This window comes from Vidua chalybeata, chromosome 19, assembly GCF_026979565.1.
Source record: "Vidua chalybeata isolate OUT-0048 chromosome 19, bVidCha1 merged haplotype, whole genome shotgun sequence".
NCBI lineage: Eukaryota > Metazoa > Chordata > Aves > Passeriformes > Viduidae > Vidua > Vidua chalybeata.
The window spans coordinates 909,564-934,010 of record NC_071548.1 but is presented as its reverse complement, the minus strand read 5'-3'; the positions used below and the strand labels follow the sequence as shown (position 1 = coordinate 934,010).

General features: G+C 49.9%; 1 protein-coding gene across 3 annotated transcripts in view; it reads right to left on the bottom strand.

Moving 5' to 3' along the window:
- Positions 1-450: 450 nt before the first annotated feature.
- The window catches only part of MYH10 (myosin heavy chain 10), an 85,884-nt gene continuing 61,887 nt past the window's right edge, over positions 451-24,447 (bottom strand). For 2 of the 3 annotated variants that reach the window (XM_053960136.1, XM_053960137.1), the window contains exons 16-41: positions 21,509-21,702; positions 21,120-21,241; positions 20,723-20,792; positions 20,478-20,638; positions 19,781-19,889; positions 19,563-19,694; positions 18,647-18,853; positions 17,417-17,554; positions 16,809-16,932; positions 14,443-14,614; positions 13,506-13,718; positions 13,258-13,402; positions 12,070-12,276; positions 11,056-11,160; positions 9,936-10,088; positions 9,359-9,607; positions 8,608-8,820; positions 7,740-7,952; positions 6,420-6,581; positions 5,689-5,817; positions 4,530-4,618; positions 4,097-4,220; positions 3,802-4,010; positions 2,944-3,052; positions 2,502-2,674; positions 451-2,054 (exon numbers count right to left, since the gene is read on the bottom strand). In XM_053960136.1, the coding sequence (XP_053816111.1) occupies positions 1,910-2,054; positions 2,502-2,674; positions 2,944-3,052; positions 3,802-4,010; positions 4,097-4,220; positions 4,530-4,618; positions 5,689-5,817; positions 6,420-6,581; positions 7,740-7,952; positions 8,608-8,820; positions 9,359-9,607; positions 9,936-10,088; positions 11,056-11,160; positions 12,070-12,276; positions 13,258-13,402; positions 13,506-13,718; positions 14,443-14,614; positions 16,809-16,932; positions 17,417-17,554; positions 18,647-18,853; positions 19,563-19,694; positions 19,781-19,889; positions 20,478-20,638; positions 20,723-20,792; positions 21,120-21,241; positions 21,509-21,702 (4,067 nt within the window). In that variant the 3' untranslated portion in view covers positions 451-1,909. Of the gene's footprint in view, positions 2,055-2,501; positions 2,675-2,943; positions 3,053-3,801; positions 4,011-4,096; positions 4,221-4,529; positions 4,619-5,688; positions 5,818-6,419; positions 6,582-7,739; positions 7,953-8,607; positions 8,821-9,358; positions 9,608-9,935; positions 10,089-11,055; positions 11,161-12,069; positions 12,277-13,257; positions 13,403-13,505; positions 13,719-14,442; positions 14,615-16,808; positions 16,933-17,416; positions 17,555-18,646; positions 18,854-19,562; positions 19,695-19,780; positions 19,890-20,477; positions 20,639-20,722; positions 20,793-21,119; positions 21,242-21,508; positions 21,703-24,042; positions 24,106-24,447 lie in introns of all 3 variants that reach the window. The other variant, XM_053960138.1, reaches the window with a different exon arrangement.

The following is a 24,447-nucleotide window of genomic DNA, read 5'->3' as shown; positions in this document are numbered from 1 at the left end:
CCCCGTTCCTCTGGAGCTCCTGCTGGAGCCTCACACCCCCCAGCCCAGCGGGGTCACCCTCCCCATGGCTGTCCCCCCTCCTGCCCCATTCCTGCCCTCCCTTCTTCCCTCCCACCTGTCCGGGGCTCCCCCTGGTCCCAGACCCAGCCAAAAGCTCCCACCCTGGACTCCAGCTCCTGCAGCTCCCTGGCCTTTCCTGCCCAGCTCCAGGGCAGGTTCTGCACGCCAAGACCCCGAAATAGGGGATGTAACTGCTCAGTCAGGGCCCAGCCCCTGTGCCACAGCAGCAGAGCTCAGAGTTTCTTTGTGCTCCAGCTGGATCCTGCCAGTGGCATTGAGAGGCAAAGGCTCAGCTCAGACCAAGCCATTGATGCTGTATTTAGGTCAAAGTAAAAGGAAAAAAAAAATTAAAAAGCAAGCAAACAGAACAGGAAGAAGGGAAAAGGCAGCTTCCAGTCATATCTCGTTTATTAAGGTCTATGCCAGCCTCGGGAGAGCTCTTCCAGTAAGTAAACAGAGCAGGCGGCCGCATCTATAATGAATAAATTTATTGTCTTACAAAAATCATTGTCTAGAAATATGGGTATACAAGAAAACAAGATATTTGCAGTCAGACGCCTGGTGGTCAACAGCCAGTTTGATTAAAAATATCCAAACACACACAACAAAACCTTTGCGACAGATGTTAAAGCTTTTAACCAAAAAGGGAAATCCATGGGTTTTGAGCATGTGGCAGAGGAAGTTTCCTAGTTAACACTGATTCATTGTCACTAATATCAATAATACCACTTGGACTAGAGAGGTACATGATATGAAGCACAGTCAAAATTAATACATTAAATCATTGTTATATAGGCAAATTATATATGTAACGTTGTCTTAGTACTGTAGTGTCTAAGGCACTTTCTGTAATGTCAGTTTTCAGCTATTTAAACAAAAAGAACGCTAACTACTCACTGTAATACTGCTCAAAATAAAAAAAAACCAACAACAAAACAACAACAACAACAACAAAAAAAAAAGGATTCACATCCACTGGCATGTTAACTGTAGGCAGGCAACATCCATCCATCCAGGGCGGGAGCCCCGGCCCCACAGGACCCCGGGGGTCCCGGAGCCTCCCACGGCCTCACGTTAATAAATTAGTTTTGCCTGTGCTGTGTGTTTATTTCCCACTGGTGCTCACATTATCCCAGCCCGGAGCCTGCAGGGCTCTGAGCACTCCGGGCTGCGCAGGGGACGGGGACCCACCTCGGTGTGCCTGGACTGCATGGACACGAACGGATGGAGCGGGCGCTGAGAACACTTCAAATGGGACTGCAGGATAAAAACGGACACTACTCACTCATCCCTACACTTCCCTCTAACACTTCCCAAGGCCGTTTTTCACAGTTCACTCAGGGGTTGTGTGCGGATCACAACAATTGGGAGAAAAGAAAGAAACGGGAGCGGTTTGGTCTTCACTGAGCCGAGAGGCTGCGCCCAGCCCGGAGCCTGAAGGATGCTGCTGGACACAAGGCATGCACAGCCACGGCAAGGGGTCTGTCCTGGCCCCCCACCCGCTGGGAATGACGCTTCTGGATTGATAAAAAAAAGTTTCATCCTTCACATGATGCTTTATAAAATGGCTTTACAATGAGTATCTGGAAAAGAGATGCACTGAACAGAGACGATCCCGGTTGTTTACTATATATAAAAAAGCAGTTGTACCTATATCTGAAGCAGGGTACAGTGTGGTGAGGCTGGAGAGCCTTAAGACATGGTTGACCTATGATAAGGAACCTTGTAGCACATGCCGAGGGTCGTAAGGCAGCTTTCCGGCCACAAGGCAGTTCCGAGGGCAGGGCAGGGCGCTCGCAGCGCTCCCGCCGGGGCTGGAAAGGTCTCTGCATGCAGGCGGGGCCGGGCGCTACTCGGCGGGGGCGGCCGGAGCCTCGTTCACGTCGCTGCCTTTGCTCTCGGCGTCGTCGTCCGAGAGCTCCAGCGAGGCGCCCTCGATGTGCAGCTGCCGCCGCCCCGAGCGGCTCGAGGAGAAGGTGATGGGTCCCCCCCTCCTGCGAACGGAGAGCAGCGCTGGGGGAAGCTCCCGCACCGCCCGGGACCACGGCAGGGGCTGGGCGGATCTTAAAGCTCAGCCCACTCCACCCCAGCCATGGCAGGGACACCTCCCACTGCCCCAGGCTGCTCCCAGCCCTGTCCAGCCTGGCCTTGGGCACTGCCAGGGATCCAGGGGCAGCCCCAGCTGCTCTGGGCACCCTGTGCCAGGGCCTGCCTACCCTGCCAGGGAAGGACTCCTTCCCAATATGCCATCCATCCCTGCAGCTGTCAGGAATATCCCTGTGGAACATCTGGCAGCTTCCGTGTTCTCATCACCAGGCTCCATTTTGAGCCAGCCCCTGATCCCAGCAGCTCCCCAGCTGGATGTTCCCCAGGGATGGTGCCCCACGTGGGCTCGGAAGGGCTCGGGTCAATCCCAGTCCCAGTGTTCCAGGGGCACTGACCTTAGCCTGTTTTTGAGGGTGCTGACCTCCCTGCTCAGCCCCTCGTTGGCCTCCGTGGCGTCGTCCAGCTCGCGCTGCAGCTTGCGCCGCGACGCGTTGGCGCGCGTGGCCTCCTCCTCCGCCTCCTCCAGCTGCCGCTTCAGCTGCTTCATCCTGGCGTTGGCCTTCTCCATCTGCAACCAAGCCAGCACTCGGGGTCACCCCACAGCTGCAGCCCTGACTGGGGATGAGCACAGCCTCGTGCCGGCTCCAGCCTGGAGCCCGGAACGCCGCGGAGCCTGGGAGAGCAGGGTGGGAACAGCCCATCCCAGCAGAGCTCACACACACACACACACAGGGAGAATCCCTGCTGCTTCAATCACCACTCTAGATTCCCTTTCCATTACAGTTCCTCTCCACAAGCCCTTCCCAGCCAAGGAGGTTCCACTGGGCCCCCACCCACCTGCTCCTTGTACTGGTCCGCGTGGCGCCGCTCGTCCTCCACCTGCATGAAGACCTCCTTCAGCTTCTTCTCCGTGCGGCGCACCAGCTTGTTGGCAGCTGCTCTTTCCCTGCAACAGCCCAAAGCCCTCGTTGGTCCCGCTGCCTGAGGGCTGGGAACACGAGATCTGCCCCCCCTGAAGTGTAACTGGAACAGAGCTCTGAACGTGCCAGACACAGCAATGCAACTGATGCATGTGCCAGGGGCTGCCTGGGATGCAGGGATGCAGCTCTCAGAGCACAAAGCCTTAGCCCTGGGGCAATGTGAGCATGAGACAAAGAGGACTCAGAAGGTGCCTTCACAATCTCAGAAGGAGATTGGACAGAGCAGCTTTAAAGCTGCTGCTGAACCAGTAACACAATCCTGCTGCAGAGCCCAGAGCACAGAAAGGACAGAGGTGGTGGTAGGACAAGCGCCACCTGCAAACAGGGGGAGGAACCAGCTAAAAAAGTGATAGGATTGCAAGGACAGATGGATAATTCACTGCAGAAAGACTTCTGGAGAGCACAGGATTCATCTCAAGCTGTCCCACATAAGCTGTTCCTCTAACCAAGCAACCAGGGGACATTTCACCTTGTCCTAGGAAATCCCTGCAGCACCTTGTGGCTCTGGGACACGGACACCTTGCAGAATTCATGCAGCTGGTAGGAAGCAAATCCATTCTGGAATTCCCAGCCCCAGTTACTCTACAGCTGCCTTGTTAAAGTTTATCCCTTGAACAGGAGTCTCCAGACAGTAAACCCAAGGCCCTTCGGAAACGTCCAGCATGGAACTTTCAGCCGTTCAACCCCCACAGGCAATCAGGTCTTTTCCCCTTACTTGGCTTCCTGCTCGAGCTGTTCTTCAAGCTGTGCAATCTTGGCTTCTAGAGTAGAAATGGTTGCCTTGAATTTGGACTTGACAGAGCCCTCCAGTTCCTGCAGCTTGGCCTTGAGCTCCTTGTTCTGCCTCTCCAGCTGCTGCCGCGCGTTCTCGCTCTTCTGGGCCGCGCTGCGCTCGCCGGCCAGCTCCGAGTTGAGCGTGTCCACCTGGAGGGAGGGGACAGGGTCACTCAGTGCCACCAGAGCCTCCGTGCACGTCACACCCAGCAGCAGCTGCCCCGGGGCTCACCCACCTGCAGCGTGGTCTTTCGGAAGCGCTCGTTGAGCAGCTCCATGTTGCTCTGCTCCTCCTCCAGCTCCTCCTCCAGCTGGGCGATCCGAGCCTCCAGCCGGCGCTTCTCGTCCAGCAGCGCTGACCTGCACGGGGAAGGGAAGGGGTCAGGGCGTGTCCAGAGCCAACAGAGCTCCTGGGGAGGCCACTCAGCTCAGGGCATCTCCTGAGCTGGAGGGGACCACAGGGATCCAGCTCCTGTCCCTGCACAGACACCCCAACACTCCCACCCTGGCAGCGCTGTCCAAACGCTCCTGGAGCTCTGGCAGTGCCCATTCCCTGGGGAGCCTGGGCGGTGCCCAGCACCCTCTGGGGAAGGACCTTTCCCTGACCTCCATCCTGCCCCTCCCTGGCCCAGCTCAGGCCGTTCCCTGCCCAGGCACAGCCTGACTCACTTCCCAGAGGCGCTGTTGGCGATCTCGTCTGCCAGCTCGTCGCGCTCCTGCTCCGCGTGCCGCCGGGCGCGCTCCGACGCCGCGAACTCCTGCCAGGGTGGGAAACAGTCAGGGCAGCCCCAGGAGCCCCTGGGAGATGCTGTGAACTGGGATATCCCAGGGGTTTTACGGGTAAGGCAGCAGGACACATCAGCTGGATGTTCCCTCCCTGCCCTGGGACTGCAGTGGAGTTACTTCTCTCTCTCCCTGAAGCCTTCCCCACCCAAAGCAAAGGGGAAAAACCTGTGAAGATCAGTAACCCCCAAGCCCTCAGCAGCAGGAGAAACCACTGTGCCCCATGCTCTGATAGACACAGTCAGTGAAATGTAGGTGCTAAATTAAGCAAATGTTTTAGGTTCTCACAGGGCTCTCAGCATGAAGACAAGAAGAGAATAAAAATTAAAAAGCTTCAGCACAAGAGCACACGCAGCACTGAACCTCAGATTATACATCTGCATTAAGTGGCAGAAACACTCAAGCATCTCCTAAGGACAATGAAATGCTCTACGAGTGCCACACTGAGGTCTGAAGGCCACCCAAGTCCACCTGGAGAAGCCCCAGGCAGTGCCAGGTTATCTGTGAAGGCTCCAAGGGAAGTGTGGTGAGTCTGGCAAGCCTTGCCCTGCAGCTGAAGCAGACAGGAGAGGCACAGGGACACGGCAGTGTCTGACCCTGTGGCAGATGAGAGATGCTGCAAGACTTGGGGCTCTCACACAAATTGCCAACAGTGAGGGCAAACAGGCCCGTTAGAGAAAGGGCTGAGAGGGCAGAGGGGTAAACCTCCACACACACAAAGGGGCCACTGGAGCACCAGAGAGGGAATGGTAAATACATAAACCCTAACAACCCATTTCAGTGCTGCACCTCTCAGAGACCCCAGAACCCCCCAGCACACCCAGCAAAAATGTGTTTCAGCAGCAGTAAAGCTTCCCTGCTATCCAGGAAGTCCAGACTCCTACAAAGCTGTAAGGACTCACTGACGGCCTGGAGCAGGGGATCCAGAGTTCTCCTGGCTCCCATTTCTCTGTTCAACTCACTACATTGCTTTTTACTTTTTTTACCCTCTCATCTTTGCTTTACTCTAAACAAGAGAAACAAATCTCTTGGATTTCCATCTCACCTCTTGCAGCTGGAGTATTTCTGCTTCGAGACTTTTGAGCTTCTTCTCACTCTCTTTGGACTGGGCAAAGATCTCATCCCTGGATGCTCGGGCCTCTTCCAGCTCCCGCTGGTAATCCTTCATCTGAGCCTGCAGGTGGAGAGCAGGGTGAGGAGCAGCCAGGCTGCATCAGGACAATCACAAGACCCATTCCAGCTCTGAAGCATTTCAGCCCCTTTGTTCTCCCAAAGTGGCTTCATTCCACTTAAAGGCATTTCCAGTTCTTTTGTATTGTAAAATTTCATTTCTTCATCTTTCCACCCCTCAATGCCTGGTCAGAAATATCACAATCCCAGACTTGAAGCATTCCACAGAACTATAGAGTGCAATCTTAGAATGACCTGAGCTGGAAGGGCCCTTAATTATCATCAGTGCCACCCCTGCCATGGGCAGGGACACCTTCCACTATCCCAGGTTGCTCCAAGTCCTGTCCAAAGTGGCCTTGGACACTGCCAGCGATGTGGAAAGTGGTTCTGTGGGAGAGGAGTTTGGAACAAGACTAGCTTCAGGGTCCCTTCCAACCCAAACCATTCTGTGATTCTATAAAGTGAGGAGTTTTGCCTAGAGGATAAATCCAGGTTGGACTCTCAGGCCCAGCCTTAAGTCTGACTCTCCTCCTGCCTTCAGCTGCAGCTGCGCTGGATGGAAGCAGCCCCTGGGCAGCTCCCAGCTCCCAGATCAGCTGTGCCTACCTGGAGCTTCCTGAGCTGTTTGATGGCTTCATCCCGAGCCTTGTTTGCAGCCTCTATCTGCCCCTCCAGGTCCTTCAGGTCCATCTCCAGCTTCTTCTTGGCGGCCACGGCCAGCGCGCGCTGCTTGCGCTCGTCCTCCAGCTCGGCCTCCAGCTCCCGCACCTGGGCCAGCAGGGCAGCATCAGGGCCAGGCCTGGCAGGGCAGGGCCAGCCTGGCACCCCAGGGGCCTGCCCGGGCCACGGGCACCTCCCCGTGGCAATGGCAGCTAAGGGGAAGGCACGGGGCAAGGCGGGATCCCAAAGGGAAGCAGAGATCTCTGCACTGAGCACAAGGGAAGCCCCAGGAAAGAGCTCAGCTCCTGGAGCATTTCCATTTCAGCCTCCTGCCCACCACTGCCATCCCCCACAGGGGATGGCTCCAGGGCAGGTGGAGCTAACTCTGATGGAAAATAAGAAGCAGAATCACCTCGTTGTCTCAAGAAAACAATGAAACCATTCCCTTTGAACAGCCCGTTACTGGCACTTACACACCAACAACTTCTTTTTCCAAAATAAAACAACACAAGAGTGTGTGAACAGCCAGGCAACATGCAAAATCAAACTGAGCCAGAAATGCCACAGGTTACCAACATGAAAGGAGATTTTGTTTTGAAGCAAATCTCCCTCCCAGTGCAAGGTCAGCAGCTCTTGTCCAGTTCAGATAACAGCAACTTTGTCCTGCAGTGACCTTCCAAACCCTGCAGGCCAGGTTTACTCCTAAGATATCTCTACACTGGTGATTCTCAGCTTTTGTTTTCTTGGGATAAATCTTGAAATATTGGCTGGTTTGTTCCTGAACACTTAATGTTAATTTAGAACCAAACATGATCCTCTAAAGGCATTTCTTGAGGCTCTTCTGATCTCTGTGCTCCCAGAATTCTCAGGTCTGGCAAACCTGGAAGCTCTGCCATGATTTGCGTTTAGGAAACTGTTCACTTAATTTAGAAGTCTTATCTCAGCACCCATGGATCTGTTCCTGGACATCAAATAGGATGGGTTTGAAAATGCAAGTGAGATATCCCTGTCCTGGGAATGCACCCAGGCAGCAAGAGCCAAACCTCGTGGAGTGGCTTTGGAGGCCACCAGCACCACCTGACACTGCCTGGGGACAGTGGCCAGCCCTCAGCCAGAACGATTTTGTAAAAATGCTATGGTTTGGGGTTTCCATTGGATGGAATCTTTAAGCAAAGGGGTTTATCTTTCTGGTAGCACAGGGGCCCAGAATTCTGGCCAAAGCCCTTCCTCCCCTCCTGACTACACCACAAAGTAAAACACACGTACTTGTTTCACCAGCATCCTCTTCTTCTCCTCGTTCTGTTCATCTCTGGCTTGCAGATCTCTGTCAAACTGGGCCTTCATGGCCTGCATGTTCACCTCCAGACGGAGTTTGGCATCTTCTGTGGCCTGCAGTTCATCTTCCAGCTCCTCCAGCTGAGTCCTCATCTCCTCCACCTGCTGCTCCAGGGTTCTCTTGGACTTCTCCAGCTCGTGGACCTACGGCACAAACTCTGATCAGAGCCTGTCCTCGAGCAGCAGCTCTGAGAGCAGGGCAGGTCAGTGACTGCCCAGAGGCCCCACGGTGCCAGGGCAGACCCACTCCCCTACCCAGGCTGGCAGAAGGGGAGCTCTGGTTCTTGGGTAAAGATGAGGGGCTGGTGACACAGCAAAGACCATCAGGGAAGGGCAGGGGGGCCTTTGCTGCTGCCTCAGCTGGGTGCAGGAGGGAGGACACTGAAGGGTCACACTTCTGCTCTGCCTTTGGTTCAACCATGTCCTGCAGGCCAGCTTGACCAGAGGTAACAGAAATGCTCATTATCCCTCATTTGCACACAATAAATATACCCAGCAACACAGAAATGGGGAAGTGGCTGCCCTGATCTGTCACAGCTGCAGCACATAACCAGCTCTCTCTGACTCCAATCCCACCTCCATTGACCCAAAAGTATAAAAGTGGTATCTGGGATCTCCACGAGGGTGTGAACACAGCTTCTGAAGATGCTAACAATTATTCTGAGCATGAATTCCTCCAGTATTCTGGGTGAACTTCAGAGAGTCCTGTTCTGGTGCACAGACCCTTCTCCAGCCAAGGAGAAGGGAATAACCCTGTCATTCCCAGTCTGTAACAAACAGCCTGTGGAACCATACTCACATTTTTGCCCACATCATCTTTGGAGCTCATCAAGTCCTCCATATCTGCACGCAGCTGCTTGTTCTGCCTCTCAAATTCCTCCTTGGCTTCCAGGGCCTCCTCCAGGGCCCGGGCCAGGGACAGGGCTTTGGTTTCCTTCTCCCTCGCCTCTGCCTCAGCACGGTCTCGCTCCTCTGCATACCTGGCAGAAATGTTCTTTTCTTCTGCCAGCATCTGGACATAAGAAACAATTAATCCATCTCCTAAGCTCCACAAGCAGGTCCTTCCTGCCTCAGGTGTTTTACTCAGGAAGTGGCTCATGCTCTAAGTTTAACTGGCCTTCAGGAGCTGTCTGGTCCCTCAGTTGTGATCAAAGTGCCAGAAGAGAACAGCTACAGCTGCTCTGGGATGAGAGGGGGAAAGCAAGCTACTCAGCAAGACTCAAGCTTCACATGATTCCCATCTTTCACTCTTCAGATCCTTTTTTAGTCTACCTTGAGGGACCACAATAAAACTCTAAGGTTTTTGTTCCAGCATAATTCTCTTTTTCTACGTGAAGAGCTGATCACCTGATCTAACAAGCCTCAGGGGTGGCAGGTGGCTCAGAGAACTGGGAGTGGCAAGTTGCTCCTGACAAAGGCCAGCTACTCACAGATTTATCAATAACCACAGCACACCAGTCAGACCCTTCTCTATCCCAGGCTCAGTAACAATAACAAGATGCCATTTAAAAGTCCTGAAAACCCAGGAAGGTGACAGGAGACTGGAGTACCTGATCAAACTTCTTCTGCTTTTTCTCCAGGTTGGAGACGATCTGGCGCTGGTGATCCAGATCCACCATCAGGTCATCCAGCTCCTGCTGCAAGCGGTTCTTGGTCTTCTCCAGCTTGTCATAGGCCAGAGCCTTCTCCTCCAGGCGCTGGCTTAGGGACTCCATGTCCTTCAACAACTTCTTCTTAGTCTCCTCCAGGCCTTCAATGGTTCCCAAGTCATCGTCCACCTTCTTCTTGGCCTCAGCCAACTGAAATTCAGCAAGAGGGAGTGAAGTCCCTGAGAGCATCAGTGGAGGGAGGAAAGGCACGGGGGCACAGGGGCACGGGGGCACAGGGGCACGGGGGCACAGGGGCACAGGGCAGAAGCAGTTACTGCAGGCTAAGGGAACACACAAGCTGGCAGTTCTCAGGCTCTCTGCCCACCACAGTTCAGGGAACACAGCATTACTGTGTGGAAACTCGATTCCAAAACCTGCTCCAGCACCCGCGGAAGTTCCACCGTGTGTTCCCCCAAGCTCTGGGACCCCACTTTGGGACAGCTCCTCACACCAAGTGCTGCCACTCACAGCACCCTACCTGGGCCTGCAAGGCCAGCATCTGCTTCTCCAGGTTCTTCCTGGCCTCCTCCTCCTCCTCCTGCTGCTCTTGCAGGTTGTTCTTCTCCTCTTCCAGCTGCCTTATCCTGCTGCTGAGGTTGAGCTTCTGGCGGGTTTCCTCCTGGAGCAGCTCCTGGGACACAGGCATGGGCAGGGCTGAGTGTGCTCTGAAACCCCCACAGCTCCACATGGGGACTTCCAGGTTTACTTTTCCCTCAGGTTTTGGGACAAGGACATGCTTGATGAAGACATCTGTTATTTGGGTTTTCAAAAAGCCCCTGACCATTCATTTTGGGCATGCTTAAACCTTCATAAAGCAGATTTCTGGTCAGAATCTGTTCTAGAAATTAAGGGATGACACTTTCCCATCTTTCAAGGGACTAGCACAGAACTCACCTTCAAAATGTATTTTTTTCTTTTTTCAGACAAGCACAGTGCACCTATTTAAAACCACCTGGGAAGAACATGGAGCAGCAAATCCTGCAATGGCTGCATGCTTCCAGGTTTTCTGCTTTGTTTAAATATAAAGGTCACTTTAAAGGTGGAAACTTCTGTCATAACAAAGTAATGGAAGGTGTAACCCCCATCCTGCTCCCTACAAACCCCTCCAGATGTTGTTAACGTTATTCAGAGTTAAGTGGTCACCATTAGAACTTTAATACAGGCAAGATAAAATATATTGAAGTGATGAATATCTGCAGAAAGCTGCATTTTCTTAATTAAGAACCAAGACCTGACAGTTTGAACTTCAGCTGTAAGAATTTGAAGCTGTCAGTAGAAGACTGTTGTTCCTCATATATCCCAAGGATGTTGACATTAAACTCTGCCTGGAAAGGGTTTTTTTTTTTTTTTTTGATTTTTACCTCCCTCAGAGACAAAGACATAAAACAGAACTACCAACTATCAGGTAGTGAAGCTCAGATAATGAAAATCTTGGGTCCCCATGTAGCTGAGCCATCCCAATCCATCCCATTTCACTGGGCTGAACAGGAAATCCAGCTTCTACCCAGGGGCTTTCCCCAGGCATGAATGAAAATGTGTTTTCTGTTAGCAGTCAGCATTTCCCTGAGGAGCAGAGCTCAGCTCTGCTGCACACACACCTGTGTATCCTGAAGCTGGGATTCCAAACTGGCTGCATCCTTGGCAAACTTGATGCCTTTCTTCTCTGCCTCCTCCAGCAGACTGGAGACATTGTCCAGCTCATTCTGCAAAGCAAGCAGCCCAAAGGTGAGAGCACAGCCCAAATCCCACTGGGGCTGGAACTGCACAGCCCAGAACCTCAGCAAATTCCAGGTACAGAGCCCAACAGAGACAGACAGCAAGCTAAAACCACTGAGGTTTGGCTACAAAATGGAAGCTGAATGTCAGTCCTGAAGTGCATAACAAAACCAGAGCTAGGCTATTGAGCTCTGATATTTAGCACTTTGCTCTGATCCCTGCATTCACACTTCAATGCTGTTTTTAATTCTAGGACCATATATTTCATGCAAGCATTAATTCAGGGATCACCAGGGTGGCAGCTAAAGCATCACTGCAAGAGAAAAGGTTACTGCTAGGTGCCAGCTTATTATTTTGGGCTACAGTACTTTTCCATCCAGTGAGAGACAGCCTGAGAGCCTCCCCACAGAGAGCTGGGCCATTCCCTTTTGGAAGTGCTGGGTTTGCCATGCTGTGGTTCACAAGTCAGCCACGGCTGTGTTTTGCCTGTTTGCTGCATTTCCCTGTGCTTGCAACCCCTCCCTGCCAGGCTCCCAGCTTGGAGCACCAAAGCAAACCTGTGGCCACCATCAATTTTTGCTCATCCCTATGGAAAAGCTCAGCCCGGTGTACTCAATTCCACAGCCAAGCCAAAACCTGCATCCAGCTGGCCTGTGCAGAGCTCCCTGCAGGATCTGCTCTCCAGGATGGAAGGCACATGCTCCAAAGCCACTGGAACTCTCACACAGCCCAGGACGTTCAGGATTGATGCCACAGCACCACTCTGAGGCCTCCCAGGTCCATGAGAGCCCTTGCTGAGGTCACCTCCCACATCAGCCACAGGCCATTTCTGCACATGGTTACAACTTGGAGTTCCTTGCCCGTTTTCCAGGATTTTAGGACTTCCAGAGCCTTACCTGCAGCTTGTTTGCCTTCTCAGCCAGCTCCACCCTCAGCCTCTCCCCTTCTGACACCTTTGCAGTCAGCTCCTGCACCTGAGCATCGAGTTTCTTCCTCTTGTGCTCAGACTCTGCCTTGACCTGCTGCAGCACCTTCACCTCACAGGCCAGCTCCTTGTTGTCAGACTCCAAGCCTTGCTTGTTCTTTTCAAGGTTGGCTTTGAACTAGGGAAGACAAAGGGCAAGAAGTTCAAGTCTCTGTTGCAGGTGGATGTTTTCTGCAGGTTTCCATGCTCAGAGAGAAGCCGCGTGCTGAGCAGGATGTGAGCAGGCAGAGTTTGGGATGCTGCTGTGGAACATCCTGTGTGTGTGTCAGGTAAGGACTGGGGGAATCACGGGGTTCTCTCCCCCAGGCAGGAGTGGGGAGCAGCAGGGGCAGGATCTGGGATGGCAGCACTGGAAATGACTGCTTTGGTGGCACGGCAAGGAGGAAGGAATGTGCCCATTAAGAGGTCAGCATGGCTCATCTCACAGAAATAAAAGGGAAGATATGAACCAAAGCTGCCCTGATTTGAGCAGGCAGAGCAGCCTGAAGTGCAGAACAAAGCAATTCTCAGCACTGACATTTGTCAGAAACCTTTCACAAAGCAATCACTGGCATCAGGGATGTTTAAGTGTCATTTTTGCTTTACCACCAGAGCTGACGGCATCTTGTCACAGGAGCTTTGTTTCAGATTGCAGGGTATTTTTCCATCTTTTCATGCTCTTATTGAGAGTATTTATTGAATAAAGAGCAGAAGACATGCAGAAGATTTCCAGGTGAATAAAGCTGGTGAAAAGCATAGCTTAACTACCACATCTCTCACTTAATTTATAATACTGAGGAAGCTTGTGCAGTGTTCACAACACATAAAAACATCACCAGAGGAGAGGTGAATTCCCACACATTTGTGAATGACCCCAGCTGTAATTTCAAAACCTAGACACTTCTTTTTTTTGGAATAATTCTCCTGAACAAGACCAGGAGCCATGTGATCCACCTGTGCCTCCTGCTGCTGGTGACCAGAGGACAGATGTGCTGCTGAAAAGCTGCAGCACTGTCAAACCACCATGATAAATCTCAACAACTGGGATGGATTTTTAGGAACCACGCTGCCTATGGTACTTAGAAAAAGGCCTGAAGCAGAAAGTTCATTTTCTTCTCACCCTTTTGGCCTGTTCAAGCTGTTCAGAGAGCTCCTCCAGGGCAGTAGCATGCCTCTGCCTGATCTCCTGGATCTGGGCTTCATGGTTTTTGGTTTCCTCCTCAATTGCTTTCTTCAGTTCAGCCACCTCCTGCTCTCGCTTTGTCCTGGAGGAAGCATGAAGGGTCATCAAAAAAAAATCAACACTTCATTTTTTTAAAATCACAGCTGAATTTCAGTGGTGCTTTCTTACACAGACCACGATCCTACCTCAGCTCTTGCTGTGCTGCAGTGGTATCCAAAGTATCTTCCAGTTCGGTTTTCAAAGCCTCCAGCTCCTCACTCAGATCCCTTTTCTGCTTTTCTGCCTTGTTCCTTGATGCCTTCTCAGACTCCAGATCCTCCTGGAGCTCTGCAATCTGAGCCTGCAGCTCCCTGATCACCTTCAGTGCGTTGTTCTTCTGAACTGCTTCCTCATCCCCTCTGCCAAACAGGCACCACAGTTACTGGCACTGCCCCTCCCCTCAAAACCCTCTGCTTCAACTAGCTGCAAACACAGCTTAACTTTCCACAGAATAAATAGAAACATTTACAGAATGCTTGGGTTGGAAGGGACTTTCAACATGATCAAATTCCCACCCCTTCCATGGGCAGGGACACCTTCCACTAGCCCAGGTTGCTCCAAGCCCTGTCCAACTTGGACACCTCCAGGGAGGGATGAAAGATACCACAGATAAAACCAAGGTGCACTGTCAGAATTATCAAGCTTTAGTTCACAGTCAAGTATTCCAATTTTGCAGATCTCAGCACTGCCCCAGAAATGTTCCATCTGTAGAATTTTCTCTTCCTGCAAAATTATACTTTAAAATTGCAGGTGGTGTTCAGCATAACATGGGACTGCAGGAGCATCACACAAACCCAGATAAAAGTCTGTCCTGCCCAGCACTTTGTTAAGACCCGCTGAGAAATACACATTTTTCCCTCCTGAGGCCGAATTTTGGGAGATTAAAAAAGCCTCCAGAGCCCAAACACTGTTATACCACGTGAAACTTCTTCTTTTTGCAGGTTTGTAGAGCCAGGATGCCGAGGGATCCCTGAATTCCTGCAGATTTGCCTTGTCTGTGCACAGAGCTGGCTGCAGCTGCAGCATCCCAGCTCTGACTGCAGCCAGGTGGAATCAGCTTGGGGGAGTTTGTGCCACACTGACCTGGCCACAGCAGCCTGCAGCTCCTCCTCCTTCTTGGCCAGCTGGATCTTCAGCTCCTCAATCTGGGCTTGCAGCTCAGCTATTTGGTCCTGCAGGTCTGTTGTTTCCCCATCCAGTTTTCTTTTAGCTTTTTCTAACTCTTGACGGGTCTTCTCCTCCTTTTTCAGGCGTTCTAAAGGAAGCAAAGAATTAAATTCCTATGGAATTGTTCCTCTTGTCACCCTCAGGGACTCTGGGGTGGCAGGAAGGGTGGGAAGTTTAATTTATGCTGCCCCAATTCTTTCTCCAGCCTGCAGAAAAAATGAAATAGCAAAGGAGAACTGCATGACTTAGCTAGAAAGTCAGGGGAAAGTCTCTGACAACTGGGAATGGTTTGAGCTGAGGCAGCAGAAACATCCTGGTAGAAAATAAGGAGTGGGATCTGACAGAGCAGCTTGAGCTGTTAGGCCAGATAATCAGAGACATCAACACCCAAAAAAGAAGATAAACTGTGGACTGGAACAATTGCATGGCTTTGGAAGGCCAGACTCCAAAAAGTCTACAAAGGCATAGCTTAAAGTAAACTTGAATAAACCATTTTACAAGGATCTGTGCTGTTTAATCCCATCCCACCAATATTTAGCAAAACTCTGCAAGGCTGAGAGCTCCCTCCAGTCACTTCCCTGTGCAGCTGGGCTAGCCAGCCCCCATGAGCAGGGCCAAGCAATCACAGCCACTGCTCTGAGCTGCCTGGGGCACAAGCAAGGCAGAGCCTCAGCCCAGTTCTAGGGGCACTGGCACAAATGGAGAATTCTAAGTGTCAGCAGGAGTTATTGTTCAATGCTCTGTGGCTCCTCAGTGCAGAGATTTCCCTCACTCCCTTTCCAAACCTCCTTGTGGACTAGACAGAAAGGGAGCCATGGTCAGGAACCAGCTCAGAGCCACCCTGGGCTATTTGGGATTTTCCAGACAACCCAAGGTAACACTGCTTTTCTCCAAGCAGTTTCACATTCCAAAAGAATTGTACTTTTCCCTCTGTTTTTACGTGAAGTTCCTGGTGAGTGACAGTTACAGCAGTGACACAAGGCCCAATTTTGTAATTGAGAGAGTTCACAGCAAACTGAATTAATTTTTTTCCCCAAATATCAGTGCCAAGCAGTGCCAAGACTCTAGCAGAGAGACCTGAATGGCTTCTTGATTCATCTCCAAGAGTAAATATCATTTTACTCTGCTTTCCTAGCCAAGAAATTGCATGCCTTAAATATAAGCTTTAATTTCCACTTCTAAGAACATCAGTCTTGGAATGGCTCTGTAACCAAACACATCTGTCAAGTTCCTAGTCCTGATTTAAGCACAGAGCTACTCCAGCCTTATTTTCCAGTGAGTAAAGCTTACTTAGACCCATCTTAAAGTCTCTGAATGCAACTGCTGAAGACAAGGTTCATCAATCACTGCTACCCCTGTTAGTTCAACACCTGCCTACACAGATAAGGTAAAACTCTGATATCCTTCCAGAAGCACACATCAGCATTAAAATATGTACCAAGACAGGCCCCAACACACCAAGTGCAAGAACCATTCCCAAATTAGGGCACAGAGAACAACTTTCTCTATTATTTTGCAACTTTGATTTGGCAGCTCATTAATGTTGCACAGTATCTATAGTAATTAAAAAAAAAAAAACTCAACACAAAATCAAGAAGAGCTGCATATGGGGCAGCTTTAACTTGTGACAACACTGGCAAAACAATCAGAAATAAATGGCTAAAGGAGTGGAACCATTTTAGATGGAATCATGGAATGGTTTGGGTTGGAAGAGACCTTAAAGCTCAGCTCATTCCAGCCCCTGCCTTGGGCAGGACACCTTCCACTAGAGCAGGCTGCTCAATAAAAACAGCACTGTAAAATAAAATGCATCTATAATGAAGATAAATATTAAGAAAAGAAAAAAAAAAAAAAAAAAGGAGATATTTGCTTATTGAACAACAATCCTGGAAGCCTAAAGAGTGCCTGCTGCCATTTCTGCAGGAACACAGTGCTCTGGTGTCAGGCAAAAGTGGGAGAAGCTTCCCAGGAGCCAGGATGCTTTCCCTTGGTGCTAACGGAGGCAGGCAAGAGCAGGGATTTCTGAGTGTGTCTATACAGGACATGGATTCTCACAAATGAAAACCTGACAAGTTCAACAGGAGACAGACTGAGCAGCCAGATGCAACAAGCCTTGCAAGAGACAGAGATTTCCTGCAGGAACTGGCTGGAGCAGCAGCTCTGGGTCTGCACAGCTCAGGTTACTCTGCCAGGCTGAGCAGACCCTGCAGCCCTGCCCCAAGGGATCCATCCCCCCTGGAGCAGGACCAGGCTGCTCCCAGGCCACTCCAGGCACTACAAACCTTCCAAATCAGTGATCATCATTTCCTGCTTGTTCTTCAGTTTGGCCAAGTTCTTGGCTTTTTCTTCTTCTTCAGCCAGCTGAGAAGAGCATTCAGCAATCCGATCCTCCATCAGCTTCTTCTCCTGGGGAGGAGAAAGGGGAGGAAAAACAACTTCAGCACAAGTTCAAATACAGGAATGCACAAAAGCCACAGAGGGCTGTCAGAGAGCACAAGACTCTGTTACAGATTTTGTTTCTAACACAGATTTCACTTCAAGTGATTGTCAGTATCAGGGATCAACTGGAATCGTTTGGAACCATGAACACTTATTTTCCAAGAGAGGCCTGGAATTCAGTACACAGCAGGCCTGGCTTTAGGGCAGCACTGGAAATCTGTTTGCAGAGAACAATGGCAGCTATAAACCATATTTCCAGCTCTAAGGTTTGGGAGGGTCATGAAACTGGGAAGAGTGCATGATAAACTCCCTCTGGAATGTCAGCCCAAACTCATCTCCAGTGTCTCAGCTTTGCCCTGGTCACAGCCCAAAGTGCTCAGGTGTCCCTGATCCTGTGACAGCAGCTTTGGGAGCTGTCCCTTGGCACCTGCACCCTGCACACTGCTCCCACCTTCAGAAATTTGGAATTTTGGTCCTCCAACAGCAGGATCTCCTCCTCCATCTTCTTGATCTTTGCTTCAGCTGTCACTTTTTCAAGCTGCAGCTTCTGCCGAGCTCCCTCCTCCTCATCAAGCTGTTCCTCCAGGTCCTGGGAAGAGAGACAAGAGCATCTGTGCATTTCCCAGGTTATGCAGGTGGTGACATTTAGGCTTTTTTAACTTAGTGACAAAGATGTGCTCTTTTGGAAAGCCTCTTGCCCCAACACACACTGACCCCACGTTTGCTTTGTTAGATTCATTTACAGGATCAATGATCTGGTAAGGAATTAAGGGCCATGGGACACACGTGGGATTTTTGATGCTCTCAATTCCAGCTTTGGCTGAAATGTGCTCTCTAGGAAACACACACTCACTGCCACAATTCCAACTGCAAGATAAAAAAATCTGTAATTAATGACAACCAACCAGATCAGGCTTTATGTCAGAGACTTCCCAGCACAGTGCACCTGAATGGGGCACGGGGTGGAGAAAAGCCAGGATCTGGGAAGAGATTACAGAGGAGACAGCTCTCCTTATTTCAATATCACAGCTGAGCCAGTTCAGTTACTGACACAAAGAGTTAAAAAGCAATAATGCCCTGCACTTCTGGGGCTTTAAATATAATTCTTTTAAATATGATTAACAGACATTTTTAAATTGCATCAAAAGCTGTGAGAAGTGGAGTTTATTTCCTCTCCAACTACTTTTAATATTTTTAAAGACAGGCAAGTTCTCAGCTACTCCCTTTTTCATTATTTAAAAGGAAGCATCTAAATAACCTGATTGTCAAAGAAACCTCAGTCAAGTAACTTGGAGGAAATGACATTGCTTAGTGAAGTCCAATGAGTAAAATCCTTCATGATGCTCCCTGGATTTCAGTCCAGAAGGAACATTTCTCTCCCAAGTGACACCATGCCATCAGTCTGTCCCTCAGCCCTGTGCAGCCCTGCCTGGCTGCTGCCCTCTCAGAGCCCTTTGCTGCCTTTAGTGATCCCTCAGCACACACTGACAGGGCATCCTGGCTTTCCTTTCTCTCCTCACCTGCCTGAGACCACACAGAGCTCATCACACTCAACACAGGCAGAGGAGAGAAAAAAAAATATCATCTTATTCCACTCAGGAGCCAAATTCCTCTGTCCTGTAGAGATGCTGAGGGAGCTTCCCCATCCTACTTCTCCAGCCCCAGTCACTGAGCACCATACCTGGATATGGCCCTGCATTTTCTTCTTCTCATTCTGCAATATTTGGTTTCTTTCCTCCTCCTCCTCAACCCTGGACTCCAGATCATGGAGAATTTCTTCCAACTCTTGCTTTTTGGCAGCCAAGCGAGCCCTCATCTCCTCAGCCTCTGCAAAGAGCTCTGTCTCAGCCTGGAGCTGCTCTGCAAGGATGTTCTTCTCCTCCAGAACCTGAAATACAAAAGGCAGTAAAGCTTTAAAAATGACACTTCAGAGACTCTCATGAGAGAGTGACAGCCACAAAGGCACTTAAAGGCCACGTTCTGCTGCACTTCCTGCCTCCCATGCCCACATCCCAAACCAGGGACTTCCAGAAGAGGCTTCAGCAGCAGTCCAGAGGACACCAGAGGACATGTGCTCCCTGCAGAGTGGCAGAGCAGTGCCATGGGCTGATCCTGGCACTTCTGGCCAGTCCCAGTGCCCATCCCTGAGGATGCCACTTGTCACTGGACGTGGAGGCTCTGACTGCCACCCCTGGAGTGCCCCACCCATGAAGTCCACGTCTCTCCAGGATGCCCACGGGACACAGCCAAAGGCACAAGTGCAGGGAGGTGACACTGAAACTGCTCTTCCTTCATTCACCACATTTCTGCCATCACAGAAAGCCACCAGATCTGCAGAGCTGTCCCAGGTGCTTGCCCAGCCCAGGCACAGAATGAAGCTGCCACTGAATTTCTCCTGTAAACCAGGAGAGGCCACACAATCAGGTTGTGTTTTGTTAACGTGCTTCTGCCTCCCTGCAGGAGCAGCTCTTGCTGTGTCTTCCTATTCCACATTCCAGCAGAGGGGGAATCAGCTCACCTGATCCTCTTTTGCTCCCTCACACGGGACAGAGCACAATCCATGTCCTGCATACCAAAAGCTGATCTTGGACACAAACCTGTTGATGTTTCCTTTCCATTTCCTCAAGTTCTGCCTCCACTTTTGTCTGTTTTTCTTTCACCTTCATCAGCTCCTCGTCCTTGGCTTGAAGCTCTTCTTCCTGACGAGTGACCTGGAGAAGAGGTTTCACCTGCAAAGGTTCCAAATGAAAATGTGAGACCCTGCACTCACCTATTTACAGGTGAATGAAACTGAAAAGAACAGAACAGAAGGAACCTTGGTGAAGACTCTCCACCACTGCCAGTGCCTCAGCTTCAAATATGCAGCACAATTCCTCTGCAGGATTTTCAGTGCACTCAGCTGCTGCTGCTTCTTTGCAAAGGCCCTGAAGACAGCAAGAAAAAGTTAAATAAATAAATGTGTTAAATACAGCTGAGCACCATTTAATTTTTAGGTTACCCAACCCCACAACACTTACAGACCATAAATAGCCTTATTGATAAGTTTCAGTAACTACATTGAATTTGTGAGTTCTTGCTCCTGTAGAGTCAGAGCAAGAGCTGCATTCACCATTTCCAATAAATAAAAATGCTGTTTGCTCTGACTCTCAACAAGCTTTTTTTCTTAAAAAGACAGAATCAGGATGCATTAGCTACTTTAATTTTTAAAAAGCAGCTTTCCAAAGTACTTCCAGGAACCTCCAGTGGGACAGGAGGAGAGATAAAGGAATTTGCAGCCACTGAGAAGGGCTATGTGTGCCACAAAGCCAAGAGCAGGGAAAGGAGATATTGTTAAGGAATGAAGGTGCAAATTCTCCCCAGGCAAAAATCCACTTAATACCCAGGACACAATTACGGTTCCTCAGGCAACACCCTCAGAAAATCTCTCCTGAAATTCAAGTTTTAAAGCACAGCTCCCTGTCAGAGGGGCTTGAGAGACCCAAAGGAAGATGCAGTCCCAAGAGCACGCTCACTTCCTGGCCAGGTATCCCCTGCACACTGCCTGGAAGAAGATGATGATGTCTGTGATCTTCAGATCCCGCTCTTCCTCCAGGTGTGCCAGGACTCCAGCTCGGAAGAAGATCTTGCTCTGTCCAATTCTGTACAAGTTGGGGTCCAGCTCCAAGGCTCTGATCTGAACAGACAGGCAAGGGCGTTGTAGTTACACCAAGAGAAGGACAATTCAATGTTTTGACAATATTTAGCTATGAACACTTACCATACGCTCACAGGCCTGCTTACCATCCATGAAACCTTTGGGAATTGCATTGGGAGTGAGGATCTCGTACCTCAAAGGCAAATGAAAAAACACCTTTACATTCAGCAGTAAGCAATGTGATTTACAGGATAAACTTGTAGCACAAACTACAGTGACCAAGTCACAGTGAGGGAATTTCCCCAGGAAGCTTTTCCAGCAGCCAATTTTGGATTGTTTCCCCTTGCCTACTGCCTTTAGAATGAACTGCAGTAGTTAAACACATGAAGGTCAAGGCCTCACAATCAGGTTTTGATTTTCTCTGAGCTGGGCTGGGGAAGGAGGGAGGAGTGTGGGGTCTTAAATGATTTAACAAGGAACTTTAGCTCCTAAGAACTCAGAAGGCTGCTGCTGGTGTTACCTCTGCCTGAATTCCTGGAACACGATCCTGTTGGGGAATCCCTGCCGACAAATCCTTATTCCTTCCAAAACCCCGTTGCACCGGAGCTGGTCTAGAACCAGATGTGGGTCCAGTTTTCCAGCCTGGACGAAACAAAATGAAACAAAACAAAACAAAAAAAACAAAACAAGGATGATTTTAACCGGTGTTAGTGGCAAACTGTGCTGTCAGTGTCTCAGGCCAGAAGCCAGCTGGGCGGGTCAGGGGACGTGCAGGGGATTCTGAGCTCCGTGTGACAACCGTGCCAGCCAAACGCGGCTGGAGGAGGAGGAAAGCCCAGGCAGGCTGCAGCACTGAGCGCAGGTGAAGAGCAATGAGAAGGAGCAGGAGGAGTGGCTGGCAGCCCCTACCCTCTTCTCGTGGTTGGGGATGATGCAGCGCACGAAGTTGGGGTTGGTGTTGCGGAGCGTGGCCATCAGCTTGGTGAGGGACTCCTTGTAGAGCTGGCCCACGGTGCGGAACATGCCCTTCTTGGTCTTGTAGGCAGAGCCAAAGGCTGTCTCGGTGATGCCGGTCACCTGGTCCAGCCCCACGATGCGATCCACTGCGGGGGACAAGAGGCAAGGGCTGAGTGGCCCCCGGGGCTGGCAGGGTGGCCGGTGGCACGGCAGCGGCAGCGGAAGCTCGGGGACAGCGCCGGCGGGGCCAGGCAGCGCAGCGGGACCGCGACACTGTGCACAAGCTCGGGGGCCAAAAGCCACAAACTCATCCAGTGCAAGAGTGTGTAGCTTCAGGAGGTACAGGCTGAAACATCCAGCTCTTTACTTGCAGTTCTACATGACCAGGAAAGCCGTTTTCTGCGTTTAAATCAACTTCACGGAGGTGTAAATCCCAGCGTGCAGGCAGCTCTCTGAGTTCTTACAGTGCACAGCGTTTCTGGAATTACACATCTGTGCATGGAAAGTCACTTATGACAATGAGACAGATTAAACCTGACTTTAGTTCATGTTTTAATAGAAATTTGCAGAAGGGTTGCAAATAGTGTTATTTCTGTGACAAGAGGGGGAAAAGTATAAAGTATCTGCCAGACTTGTGCTCAGCTGCTATTTGGAAGACTTCTTCCCATTTTAAAATACACCTGCAAAGATCTCCCTACCCGAAAGACAAGTTTCAGCCCAGGAAAACTCCACACCAAAGCACTTCCAAGCTGCCATAAAGCATCACAAGAGAGATTTGCCTTTGGTTTTTTTGAACATTTTGGGTAAGGATCTCAAGGGTTTGTTTTTCAGAAGCACAATCAGAAATGTGAGTGCCATTATGAAAACCTTGAAGGTGATTCCATGTGCATGTCAAGAATTGTGTTACCAGGTCACTCAAAGATGCTCAGGTGGTTTAACACCTCGATAATTACAGCTGGTGCTTCTTAGGACTGAGCAAATCCCAACATTGGTGGGTTCTCCATGAAATGCAAGCTGGGCAGCCAAAAACAAGGAACTATTTGTAGGCTGCAGCTTCCATTTTGTCACGTTATCTTCAAATTCATTTAAACCAAAGCAGAGGGGATTATGCTTTGCTACCAGAATTATCTGACAAATAAGGGACACTATTTAACTTCTTCATAATATTCAACTGGTCAAAGGTCTATTAAAAAAAAAAAAAAAAAAAAGGGAAATTAAAAGCAGAGAAAATCAGGGCAGCAAATTTGAATATTAAGTTGTAACTCTTGTGTGTAGAGCAGAGCCTAGATCCTCCACAGGGTTTTGAACACAAGAATCAAACTCCTTAAAGTTGGAGAAATAAGTAGGTGGTAAGGTGTTTATAAGGTCACATCCCAAATATTTGTTTTGAAGCAGAATTCAGTCCCAAATCAGACACGGGATAGAGACTACAGGGAGTCAGTTTTGTAGAGAATTAAATGTTTGTCAGTATTGGAAACTTGCACCCACAGGCCCCACTAAGGACTGCAACCACTCAGCTTTTTTTCACCGTGTACTTCCTAAATTTAGCAAACAGATCTGGTCCTGCAGAGTTTTGTGTTGCTCCCCTCTGTGCTCCAGCTCTAGGAGGGTGATTTATATTTCAAACAGGGTGACTGGAGTTAAATGTAAGCTCTGCCTATAGGTTTAAAGCATGAACTGCATGAGTGGACCATCACCCCTGGCTGGAGCCCCTGGATCAAAGCTCTGCAGGAATTCCTTTAGGAACACCCCTGCTTTCCTCAGGGATGGGATGTATCAGGAGTGGTGAAAGATAAACCCAAAATCTGAGGGCACAACCTTCCCATCCATGTGCTTCTAAACTTGGGGAGAGGAATCCAAGAAGGATGAGGAAGATGACCTAAATATCTCAAGTGTCTTCAAAGACATTCCAAGTGCATTTCTTGATTTCTCAATACCCCCAAAAACATCTGCAGCTTATACAAATATTAAAATGAATAGGCTTTTAAATAAAAGAACAATTCCAACAAGGCTGGAAGAAGTTTATTTCACCTTCTAGCCCCAATAAAACTGCAGCACTCATCCTGATACTTCAAAACATTCTTGAGCTCTCCTCCCAAAAGGACACAGCCACGTCCTAAAACATCCCAGAGCTTTGTCAATGTTGGACTGCAGAAAGAAGCTTGATAGTGTTTCCAAAGCTTTTGCATTCTCTCAAATGCTTGCAGCTACCAGAATTGTCACTTAGAGGCAATTCTACATCTCCTCATGGAACCAGGAAGCAACAAACCTTTTCATCTGCAACGCAAAACTGGAGATGCTTTGTGTGTGTGCAGCAGCAGCTGGACAGGAATGCACTGGGGGCCCCGGGGGGGCTGGAGGGGGGGGGGGTTTCACCTAAATTCAGCATGAAATGAGAAGTTCATGCAAGCCTACGAGCAAAAATGGTTCTCCTGGAGGTACAACAGCCCTGCCTTTAGTAGGCCTACTGTTTTATATCCATTCACCTGGTGGCTCATGAAGACCAGAAATATTGTCATAGAAACAGGCTCTCTGAATATTCTGAATCTCTAAGGCAGAGAAACAGCAGAAACACAAAGACAGAAGAGCAGATACACAAGACACTTGAGTTAGTAAAAACAACAGGTTCATCAATTGCAAACACACTTCACTGTGCTACAAACGCAGTTAGGCCACAACATATCCCATGCACATTTCAATGGTCTGTGGGAACAGGGTTTGAGGATTTGGACCAAAACACAATTGCTCTGTGTGTGTCCTCCAAGGGAAAGGGACAGATCCCCAACCAAAAAGTTCTTTACAGATTCATTAAAGCTGCTCTCTGTGGCTGCCCAAAGAGGGAAACTCAGCATCAACCTCCAGCACCACCTCAATCACAAGCTTTATTTCCT